The following is a 12,823-nucleotide window of genomic DNA, read 5'->3' as shown; positions in this document are numbered from 1 at the left end:
TACCTTTTATAGCCGCCTTTGCCCAGGAGAGCTAACGCCTAATAAAACTATATGATGTGTGATTTTAAAATAAACATCAAAAGATTACTTCTAGTCACAATTGCATTATGATGATGGTTTTTGTTTTAAATTTGACACTTTAAAACTGAAATCCAGAGTTTATAATATTGTGTTCATTTATAATACATTTGTACTTTTGAACTTCCCTTTAGGTCATAAAAAAGGTGTTCTTTTCACTTGCCCAACTCCAAATTTTAAATGTTTTTCTTCCAGGGCTTCCTTGTATTTTGTCTAATCTTGTCTAATTAATTCTGACCTGTTCTCCTGCCACAGCTAGAGAAAGAACCTCCACAGGCTGTAATGTTTCTACATATAAATACATACAAATATTTCCCTAGTTATCAATATTAAGTTGAAATTTTAGCATCTTGACCACCTGAGGTTTTGGAGCACTTTTCTCACATATATGAGCAAATGAAAAAGGTAAAAACTGTTTTTGCAGCCCTAATCCTGATTACAATACTGTGTAACAGCCTAATTTTCATGAAATTTAGACCATTTTGAGCAAATGTGCTAAAATGACCTGGACAGAACCATGGGGGAGGAAGCCTAAATGTCAGTTAAAGGAAAAATCTGTTCTCATTCAGAATACAAATTACTGAAAGTACTTTAAGTATGAAATTATTGCATAATTTTCATTTAATGATAAGTGTTTATAATAAAGTTATTTCATTTGAATGTGCTTTACCGGAGACATCCTTTTATGTCAAAGAATACTACTGCCACCTATTGGTTTATGACGTCACGGTGCGGTATCGGCTGTTGAGCAAGTCCCAGTGCTGTATCTGGTATTTGTCACAACTCATTATTATCCATGATGCCGATGACCAGTGCACCATGCAAAGCAAAGAGTAAGGTATTAATGATGTGGTTTTTTTTTTTGGCCCAAAGGTGGATGTCAGATTCTACCTCTTAAAATTGTCAATCCAACCACAAACCCGTGAAGGATTATGAATCGGAAAGGTCAAATTACTTCTTTTTTTTTTTCACTTTTACTCGATGTATTACCATATCCAAACGCCATGCATGTGGGCATTGTCATTTTAAATATATCTCTCACGAATTTAAATGGTGAAGTCCTCTAAAAATTTTAAATAATTGTTGCTGATTGCAGATGTGTCTAGAAATTCCCACTGATTTCGGTTGCAAATCAAGGAGAATAGCACTAGTCTTACCGCACTGTGACGTCAATGTCGGAAAATGTCAGGAGTCAGGTGCTACTGTATTTGGGCAAAAATGGTCATGATCAGGATGAAAAATATTGTTTTATCTTTTTACTGATTAACGCTAAATTCATTAAATGACCGTGAACGTATTGATTTTAGGTATAAACAATGGCCCATTGGTTATTCCTTGTTGACCGGACTTTTCCGTTAAAGGATCAAAACGCTCATACAAAAAGAGTTCATCAACCTAATCATTCTGGCAGGAACCCTGCAATTTAATACTTTCTGAAGGCTTGTCATAAAATTCTTAGGATATATATTAGGGCAGAATCAATTTATTAGATTAATCATGATTAATCAATTATTGAACTAACTAATGTGGTAATCAATTAATCATTAAAAAGTGTGAAGACTCTAAAACATGCCTTTAGCTGACAGAGCAACTGTCTTAGAAAAGCAATTATACCATAATTGTAAAAAATATATATATATTAACATATTGAATTTAAAAGTAAAAAAAAAATAGATATATATAAAGGCAACAAGCCTTTATATATATACACTTGACTTCTTTATATATGTATAAAGAAGTCAAGTGTAAATGTTTTAGATTCACCTGGTTTAAATTCAGTATAAAATCCTCTTTAAGGAACCTTTTGCTCTTTTTAATTGGAAAAAATAACCCATGGAGTCAGTGACTTGCAAAATAATTATTTGTTGTAGCCCTAATATATAAACTTTTTTTCATATGTAATTTTATACATCCCTAAATTATAAAAATATATATTTGTAACAAGCATCCAGCTTTTTGTCAAGAATGATGGAGTTATCATATTGTATCACTTTTTATGTGCAATTTTCATTCCTTATCTTACCAGTTGGTTGACAAAAAAAAAACATTGTATTTTTGTCTGTCCTACTATAGCTTATTCTGTACTAACTGGTGTCTGACAAGAGCAAAATCACAAAGATTTTTTTAAGCCTCAAAATCTGCCTTTTTCCATGCACTGCTGATTTTATTTTTTTTAGAAAATTGAAATGTTTCTTAAGCACAACAACACCATTGCGAAGTCTGTGATGCCAGTGACACTACTGGTGTTCACATTTGTTGACAGTATCTGATGTTGTCATGACAGTTGTGTCAAACTATGTTTATTTATACTTTAATGCTTGTTTACTTGCAAGTCACTGGGGGCTGAATTATTTAGCAAATCACATCAGCCATGTGTATTTATCTGCGTCTGAAAAACAAAATTAAAAAGTCCCAAGTGTGAAATTCACTAGCATCCTTGACACCTTGACATATATACCCAGGCGTGTTTCCCCAGGGCACTCAGTGGCTCTCATATCTCTGAGCCCTATTGTTGCTGTCAGGCTTGGGACTTCTATTCAGAGACTTTCCTCCTGAGACAACAGGCTCTTTGGGTAAAAAACAGACCACAATAATAAACATGACAGCATGCTCTGGTTCTTCATATGAACTAAGCTGCAGTGGAATAGCCACAAGCACAACCTGCATATAAAGAGGAAGTAAAAATCGTTTTTGAGGTTTTAAGTCAAACCCAAAGGTCAGTGTTATATTAGCTAGAAGCAAAACCCTATGATAACCCAAATAACTATCGACACTTTCCCAGTGTAATCATGGATGTCAATAACACCAGTTTTGTTACTGCTGGGATGGGAAAATCCTGCAGTAGAATCTTTCTCTGTCTTTTCGTTTCTTCCAGTGGGTGGATTTCTCCGTTTAATACACGCTCAAAAAAGAAACTTCACAAACGATAGCAATCTCATGATGTAGCAAAAACACCGACTCAGATTGCTAATCCCTTATTCTCAGATGGATTACATTGTATACTATCTATTTCCTTGTATCCCCAAGGTCCTCCCACCTTACAACACTCCATACCTCTGAAGTCATGATGTCAACACATGATTAGTCACGGATGCTTCCATTTACCCTTATGCTCCCTATCAGTAGGAAAGTTTGTTTATTTCTGTCTTCTCTCTCCTCTAATCCCCAAACAGACTTGCATCCTTCCTTTAACTTTTTTTATTTTCTAGTTCCTCTCAACGCTTCACAGAGAAGAGATTTTTAATCCCCCCCTCTATTACTGATTTAGGCCAGTAGTTGATTGAAAACTGGAAAAGTGCTACAGCAGTCTCCTACACTATCCTGGGGCTTTTCACACTACTTAGAAAACACCATACATGGTGCCGGGGAGGGTTCAGGGATGCCTGGAGACCCTGCAATTGAGGGATAAATGCCTGGAGAGGGTAAACAAATGCCTCAGCCTAGGACAACTGTCAGACATTCTCTTTCAACGAAATCTGGAGAGAACCACAGGAGGATTCCCATTAAAACTAATTTGGATGTGCCATGCACATAATCTGTCTCTTGCAATAAAAAAACAAAGTGCTTTTGTCATTTTCCATCACTACAGCAATGCAAAGAAAAAAAAAAAAAAGGAAGGGCTTGCAAAGTGAAGCTAAACCACCAAAGAGACAGGCACACACAGGCACACATTCACACTCGCAGAAAACCTAATCTCCCTCACATCTTATTAACTGTTCTCTCTGAAGATGTATACAGGCTGCCGAGAGACTTGCCTCCAATTTGGCAAAGCCAAGAGCATCCTAATGAGCTATGAAGAAAAGGAAGAACGCCTGTTGGAAGTTTCATATGGACATTTACAGGGTAGGGTAATTTTTAGGCTCACTAAAGCTCACTTTTATTTAGTGATTACATCTGGATTTGTAACTAAATTGTTATGGAAACTTGTCAAACATGATATGTAAAGGAGAAATACATCATTGTGTTTTAAATATGGGCAGTAGAAGTGTGGCAGTGTGGATTAATTATACTTGCACTTACTTTTATTTTATCTTGATCGATATAATTCATGAAAACACAAACTGAAATCTTTTTTATTGCAGTGTGCTAATGAGTACAGAAATTTAGAGACCTCACACTTTAACTGTTTACGTTATGCTTAATGCAGAGCATTCAAGAGACGTCTAACATTGGTATCGACAGCAATCTGCAGACCAGCAAATGAGCCTCACTGAGACAACAGGGATTCACATGAGAAAAAAAATTGCTGTATTGTCCAGAAACTAAAAACTGTTCTGATGAGAGAAATCAAATAAGGCTGCTCTGGAATGAACCCCAAAGGTAGTTGTTATTCTTGAGGAGGGAAATATAAAACTCAGGCAACACACTATTAGAAGCAGAAGCACATCAAGCCATTTTATTTGAAGGCTGTAGAAAAGAGTCGAGTCCACCCATGAGGCTCCCAGCTGCTCTGAGAGTAAGTAGATGTTGATATTAACAGCAAAGCCTCAGAGAAGGAGCGTCATGGTAGGAGCCTGACTGAAGCATTCAGAGGCAGCTGTGTTTCTGAACAAAGAGCTGACAATCACACTGTATTGTGTGCGTGACAATGAAACTAATGTCCCAAACACAGGCATAAGGGTGGCAGGGGGTGATCCACGCAGGCGAGCCGCTCTGTGACATGCCGCTCCTGCTGGGGGTACATCAGCAGCACTGAAAGTTAAACACCTGGTCGATTGCAATAAACTTGTCCAAGAGGGGGTTTTATAAATGTTTTCTTTGAGTTTTTTTCTTTTTTTAAGGGTGGGAGTAGAGTCTGCTGTATTTCAGCAGTGCAGTTTAATCCTCACCTTTCTTTCAGAGAGCTTTTGCAGTCTGAAAACTAACACTAAAATTACTGGGCTGTCACTATCTGTAGTCAGTAGAGAAAAAAAGCTAAAGCACTTACTAAGACTTCAGCTAAAAGAGACACCAACATGAGCACCTGAGGGTGTTAGACAATGGAGAAGCAAAGTCGGAAAGAATGGGAAGATATATAATTACTCAGTTCATGTGCGGATGAAACCGGCTCCATAGTCAATCATGAGCCCCAAAATAGTAATTGGGATCTGGTGAGACATTTTCATTGCAACAGACACACCGGATGCCTCCAGCCACTACCTGCATAAATACTGCTCAAAGTTTTCTACTGCATTTTGTTAGATTTTACTTAAAGGTACTGATAAATAATTGTTATAACACTTGAAAAAAAAAGCTTACTCAAAGTCAGTTTCTTAAGGTTAACACTCAATGGCTGTATATCACGTTTTTTTATGATTAAAATAATGCACGTGGAATATCTTGGAATTGGCTAGTTTATTGTGGGAAGATGATGGGATTAGAATTTAACATGTTTTGCAGATTATTTGATTTTTAGTTTAATAAGGGGAAATTCAAATGATCAAAAATCCAAACATTTAAGGACAATTTTTGTCCTCAGCCTTTGAAATGGGAACAATTTTATCTAGGACAACTATGACCTAGAGATCAACCGATACAGTTTTTTTTTTAAGGCCAATGTCATTTTTTTTTATATCAGTCCAACCCATCCATGATATGTTCTGCTGATTTCTTTGGAGAGAATTCTTTAAGCCAATATTGCTTTTCCCTCCTCATTTACATAAGAAAAATTACATAATGATAACAAATGCAACACAAATCTGGATTTTTTTTAATAATAACAAATCAAAGAAAGCTAGCAAACTGTGGAAGTGTAAATTCATGTGGCTTACGTGATCCCAAGGCATGGCTGCAGAATGAAACACTGTCTCTTATCTGTTGATACCATTGCAGGAAAAAGATGGTTATATCGGCCAAAACATCATCTATCTGACCACTCCACTATCAGTAAAGATGCTGACCTCTTTTCAAACTCAAAGTCTTTCAAAGTAACATCATCTCCATGACTAATGAACAGATATGCTGCAATCAGGGCTGACTAATGCAACATTCCTGCTCGAATCCTTTGTTAGTATTTTGAATGCTTCGGTACCGTTCTCCAGGGAGAGCCATTCAAAGTTTTTGAAGGTAACTGCAACAATGACTAACTGTGTTAAAAATTTGCTGAACAGAAATAAAAAAGTTAAATATTTTAGTAAATACTTTTCGTAAATATTGAAATCAATTATATCTACTTATATGTTTTAAAGGAAACTAATTGTTATTTGTGCTTGTTTCCTGTAAGGCATAGCCTGGGCTAAATAATCCCCTAAAATGAAAGTCACTAAATTATTTTTAACCAACAAAATGTAAATAGATATCTATCTCCAAAACAGAAAACACAAAAGCAATTTGGTCACCAAAACCTTTTCATCTTGAGCCTGAATTTAGCTAACAGACTGAATCTGCTGACATTCCAAGCAGATGAGGAATACCAAGCACAATTAATTGATATTCAAAGGTTTGCACAATAAAATATTAAAAAAGTCTTAGAGTTTTACAACAACTTACAAAGAAAAAGAAATAGCTGGCATAGTCTAAAATTCTTCTTGAATTAAGTCACTAGGTCTTGTATGGATACTGCCGGCAGGCAAATGTGAGGTAGAATCCTGGAAACAATGGATAAAATTCACTCCTTTAAGGGCTGTCAAACTAAACAATAGCAGCTGCATAAAAGTCAAAGTTCTGCATCACAACGCATGAAGGAAATGAAAGAGGACTGAATTCGATTTTTTAATGCATACCAGATATTCACCAAGGGATAAAACGCTTGGAAACGACATTACTGTTGTGTCAAATAGCATGCGGAGTAATACTTTTCACATTTCTGGATTCTGTTGGAACTAGACTATGACAACTTTTCAAAAGTCGTTATCAAAACATTTATATAAACTCTTATGAAGTCAAGCACATCCGACTGAAAGAAAGAGTCCAAGAAAGCAAAACATGAAAAGAAGTTGTCTTCCTTTACATACTTTCCAGCTACATCATGAAAAAAATCTACACATTAAATCCATTCATCACATTGGTTGTTTATTTTAGTTATTGTTTATAAAAATACAAAAAAAAGATAAATAGAAGTTCTAATTAAGATGCTCAAGCAAATTGAATAACAATGCAAACATTTAGTATTTTCTTTTTCTTATGTGGTTTAATTGTGAATATTTATTTTGCTTCTTTATCTTATTAATAATTATGAACTTTTATTTTCATTCCTAACATTATGAATTCTTATAATTGGTACACTCGCAGGAAACTAAATTCCTATCACAATCAAGCCAGTCTGACTGTGGTTAGAGGTTTATGATCACTGTCAGACGCTGGTAATTACCAGCAGCATCCCTATTTTTCATGTGAGCGGCAATTAGATTAGATTTAATCCTCTCATCTTCCCTCAAACAGCCTCTCAAAAATTGTGAGAGACTATATCTTTTCTTGCAAACCACAAAACAGGCTTCTCTTGGACTTAAGCATGTTTTGGGTTTGCCATGACCCAGAATTTGTACAGGCACCCTTTCTTACTATGACCTTAAATATAATTGCTGCCAAGCAGGAGAGAATAAAAAACTCCTCCTTATTTTTATAGAGCATGAGATAAAACCTGATCCTCAAGGGATATCAAAATAAAAGCAAATTCTCCCACAAATAAGCGAAAACATAAAGTAATTGAGGTTGAGGACATACAGCCCCCTGCTGGCAAAAATTATTCTCCATTAATCCAAATCCAGCAAAAGGAGTTTCATGATATTCTGTTGAATGTGAGCAACAGGTATGCTGCCACTTCTCAATAGAAAAGCCAGTTTTTACTGTTCCCCTCTGCAGAACCCCTGTTAAAAATAATAATAAACATGTAATGCTGTAATACATGGTTACTGTTAGATTAACTGAGAGAATACATCGGATTATGGGAATGGTATTACTTATGACTCAATACTGGAAAAGTTAAATCTGTGCCTTTTTGTTAAATGATTTATGTTTCTAAAATATAACAAGTTATACATAGTTTTATATTCATCTAAAAATTAAACTAATGCTGAGTATTATTATCTATTTTTCTCTGCAGATTATATTTATATTATTTAAGAAAGTATTCTGATCACATCAGTTCTTTTCTAAATACTTTATACATTTTCTACACGTCAGATTGATGGTAAATGAATGAAGGATTTAAAAGAAAACTGAGCGCATAATGAATTCTAAATGGGATGATTGTGTTATTTGTTTGTGACATTTTGCAGCAATGTCTAATGCCAATAGGACCCCGGTCCAATAAACTCATACTTCTCTGTTTAAGTTAAAGAAGGATAATAGTTGAAATGCACAGAGGTGTGAGAAATAAGATAATCAAATAGTTGAATATGAGGGGGAGACATGATGATGTGTCAGTGTCGCCTACCTGATATCTCCTGATGAGGCGCATGGAGGAGGCTGAATCCTTTGGCGCTGTAAGCTTGTCTAACCTCGCTACAGCTCCGCGCTTTGCTTTCTCCAGCAGATGACAGGGACAGCACCGACAGAGTACATAAGATGACCCGCAGTCTCCACATCGCACACATCAGTGAAATCCTATTAATAAAAAACGTTTGGTTGAGAAATACGAGCTCCGTTGGAATTAGAGAGATCCAAAGGCTTTATTTGGAGATTTATTTATTTTTTTTTTAAGAAAAGAGCACGGTGTCAGGTGCTGATTTGCAAATAAGATAACTCCTCACTTAAGATACTGATGCGTCCGCCACATTTTCCGACAGAGAAGAGAAAAGAAGTCCAGACTACTCCGTAAAGCGACACGATCCTGGTGAGGATGCAACCTGCTGGTGCTCGATGTGCCAACAACTTCTCTCTTGTACAGCTGTCCTGTCTTTATGACAGCGAGAGGGAGGCAATATGCATGGGAGACGCGCGCTGCACAGCGAGCAGAGCGCACAAGGGCAGGGCAAAACGCGGAGTGGAGTGGCTCCACATCTAGGGGCGAGAACAGTCCTCAAGCTTTATGTATCCCTGGTCACGCACACTGCTGCAGCTTCAACAGGAAACATGTCAGAGGGTTTATGAGGAGCGGAGTGGAGGGAAAACGTTGAATAAACAAACAAGTTGTTCTTTTTTAATGTTTCCAAGTCAAATTACCAGAACAAACCCTGCTGCTCTGTGTCTTATAATGAAACTTTATGATAGGGGGAAATTGATTTGCACTCCCACACACAGACCCACCCAGTTTGCTTGTTTTCTGGAGACTTTTCCCATCTTGTTTTTTGAGTGCAAATAAAGTTAGGCTGTTTGTGTGTGTGTTTTGTTTTGTTTATTTTTTTTGCCCTGTAAATTAAAGTGTTACTTGGAAAAAGATCAGAGGAAATATGGCTCCTCAGCTATAGCCATGTCGTTTGAAACACAGAGCTGGTGCTGAGATTTAGGAACTGGTGTAATATAATCAATCCATTTTCCTGTTGTTCATTTTGTTTTAGAGACACATTTGAAGACAGATGACACAAATCTAAGCCACTGAAAATAAAAGCAAATAAACATTAATTTTTCTGTCCTTTTTTTGCTGCAAACCCTTTTTTCTATCAAGTTAGTAGGGCAATTCCTTAAGAAATGTTATGTCACTCTTTAAGTTCCGGTTTCAGTCCAAAACACAAAGGTTTCTTCAATATTCTGTGATCTTTAGCACCATTAAGTCAAAGTGGGAGATTATCCTTTTATTTTTTTTAAACATAAACACAGACTTTTTCCTTTTTGGAACAAAAGGCAGGGTTCCCCTGTGCACACATGTAAGAACTGGTACTGCTCATCAAACATCTTTCTGCAACCATAGAATCAACATTAAGTAAGCTGACCAATATATAATTCTTATCATATGTTGGATCATACAATGAACAAAGGGTGCTTATCTTCTCCTCCTCCTTTTTCTTTGCAGCATTTTCCATTTGCATGTGTTTTGTGTGTTTTAATCATTTATATTATGTGTTTGCAGTGGGTTTTGTGTTTGCAGAACATTTGTTATTCACTTCTCTCTTTTCTGTGATTGCAGAATTTATCCTTTGCATTTGTAGTGCTTTGGTGCGTTCATTTATTTGTTGAGTTCTTGAGTCTACAGCTTGTGTTTCCAGGCCTGGGCTTTGTATTTGCAGTAGTTATTGAAATGTCTTTCCATTTGTTTATTTCCAAGGCATTTTTACCCCCTCGGCCACCAAAGGTTACAATGGCTGCAAGCCTTTTTAGGAATTCCCTCATAATCCATTTAACTTGTGCAGTCATTCAAATTTTATAATTATCAAAGTCATACTGTAGATTGAATTTTCCATAATGCTGCACTCCAGTTCCAACAGCAAAATTATTATTCTGATGTGGGCATTTTTAGGTTAATTCATTTAAGACTTGGCAGTGACTGGAGTAGCTGAAATAACAGTTTTATAAATTGCACAAACTTTCAGGGCAGCAGTGCAATGCTGCTTAAGGGGGTTTGAAATGACTGAACTTGACTTGCTCCATGTAATGGCAGCATGCCATACTCAGTGGATAAGAATGATGCTCAGTTAACTATGAAAATAACTGAACTTTGTCGGGCACACTATTTAGGGTTTGATGAATTGCTTTGGAGGTGGTAAGGTAATGGATTTACATATTCTCCTTCCAGTAATTTCAGAATTTTGATCATCAGAATATTATATGAATATTTCTCAAGGCAACTGTGATTTAAGTTTTTGTCTGCCTTCCACAATTTTAAATGTACTGTTCGATTTGCACCAAGTTTGTAAATCATCTTTGTGCATTGTATCAAGTTGGCACATGATATACGCACAATTGTTTTAAAGATCGTGACCTTGATATGGAAATATCTAAGGAGAAGTTGATATAAGAATAAGTTTTGGTTTTTATTTTAGAAGACTACAACAAGACTACAACAGGCTCTACCGGCACACTTAATGTAACACAAATGGTCTACCTTGCATTTCTAAGTATGTATAAAGAATTCTGTGGTGTGTTTCTTTTATGGCTTTGGAAGGTATAGTGTTTGTTTTTGTAGACAGCTTTAAATTGCAGTGTAAGTGCAGTTAATGGTTATTTATAGCAGTAAGCTATAAAGAGTAATCTAGAGAGTAGTGCTGCATTTAGCATTGAAAATTAGCAGACATGAGACACTGAGGGAGTTAAAAACACTGTGATTCCTTATGGGGCTATAAAGTACAATATCCTACATCTAGAAGTGCATCTAGTTTATAAGTTTGAGTAAATAAATTGTGGAATCTAATTAAATTCTTATTCATATATATGATAAAACTACCATACAAATTTAAACATTTTTTAAATAATGTTGTTTCTTTCTGTGCTTCAGCATGAGCTAAAAAAAAATTTCAAATCGGTTTATTTCTTGATCTAAAAAAAAAGCATTTGACACAACTCATCAAAATATATTGATCAGGATTTTTTTTTTTTTTTTCTGTGCAGGTTGGGTGGAGGGTTCTGGAGTGGATGGAGAGCATTTAAGGTAGCAGGGAATAGTTTGTGAAAATGGATTAATATCACCCGTCGAGCTTGAGCACTGCATGTGGTGTCCCTTAAGGTTGATTACTTTGATCAAAAGGGTTTATGTTCTACAAAAATAACGGATTTAAGTTTTAAAAGTATTAGAGCTTATTTTGTTTGCAGACGATACACATATTTACAAAATAATAAATAACAATTTGAATTTAACTTTATTGATCTCGCACTGGAGAAACTTAGCTCTTCATTTTACCCATCCACTTGGGGGGCAGTGAGCTGCCACTGTGAGGCGCCTGGGGAGCAGTGTGGGGTTAAGGGTCTTGCTCAGGGACCCAGACTGCAGGCGGTGGGGATTAAACTGGGTACTCACAACTGTGCACAATCTCACTGCTCTAACTACTAGGCCATTCTTACCCAAAGCAAAAAATGACACAAAAAAAGGTTTTGACAAAAAACCTTAAATTTATATAAAACTAAATTCATTATTTTAACATTATCTAGGAAATATTAATGGGAAAGTCATAATAAATGGGGTAAAGGTGAAACAAGTGGATAGCATAAAATACTTGAAATATGTGTGATTATTGACTACAACATCTGCTGGAAACCTCACATTAAATATGTTCATATTAAACCACTGTATCTAGAAGAATCACAATTCCTAGTCAAACAAAAACATTTTTAATATTATGAAGCTTTAAAAGTCTCACTGTATAAAAGTATGGGGTAACAGCTACAGGACATCATTCAAACCGCTATGCGTGCTGCAGAAGAGCCATCAGTGTAAATCATTAGGCTGGCTTTAAAAGCCAAGCTAATCCATTGTTCTGTCACTCTTACGTGCATAAATTCTCTGATCTGGTAGAATTTTAAACCTCACAAATAATGTATAAGGATAGAAGTAAAGTTCCACAAGATAGCATACAAAAACATTTTCCTGAGATAGAAGGTGTAATTACAAGGTAGATTTGGTAGGCATGCATGATAAAATGCACTTTGTTGAGTTGAGTTTTAAACTTTCTTCTGAGAGGAACCAGAATAATGTGCTCATAAACACTAGGAATCAGAGTTTGGTGTACAGGCGTTAAATAGAAACAGTATTACTAACTGTTAATTTTTAATAAAAAAATGTATCTAATGTCATGATGGGTTCTCTAATGGAGACCCAATAATGCAGAACACCACTGACGGACACAGGGATGAAAAGTTTAACAAGTTTATTTCGCACAACACACAGAATGTACTGATGACTGGTTCGGGCCTGGGTTCTGGTTTCACCGGAGTCTGCGTGAGAGACAGAGCTGTTATG

At 36.0% G+C, this 12,823-nt stretch overlaps 1 protein-coding gene across 2 annotated transcripts in view; it reads right to left on the bottom strand.

Moving 5' to 3' along the window:
- The window catches only part of LOC107091297 (glypican-6-like), a 188,056-nt gene extending 179,114 nt beyond the window's left edge, over positions 1–8,942 (bottom strand). For both annotated transcript variants that reach the window (XM_015385134.1, XM_015385143.1), the window contains exons 1-2: positions 8,748–8,942; positions 8,432–8,601 (exon numbers count right to left, since the gene is read on the bottom strand). In XM_015385134.1, the coding sequence (XP_015240620.1) occupies positions 8,432–8,601; positions 8,748–8,773 (196 nt within the window). In that variant the 5' untranslated portion in view covers positions 8,774–8,942. The remainder of the gene's footprint in view (positions 1–8,431; positions 8,602–8,747) is intronic.
- Positions 8,943–12,823: the final 3,881 nt, after the last annotated feature.

Source organism: Cyprinodon variegatus, unplaced genomic scaffold, assembly GCF_000732505.1.
Source record: "Cyprinodon variegatus isolate N-32 unplaced genomic scaffold, C_variegatus-1.0 Scaffold15, whole genome shotgun sequence".
NCBI lineage: Eukaryota > Metazoa > Chordata > Actinopteri > Cyprinodontiformes > Cyprinodontidae > Cyprinodon > Cyprinodon variegatus.
This window is presented reverse-complemented; position numbering and strand designations above follow the sequence as displayed.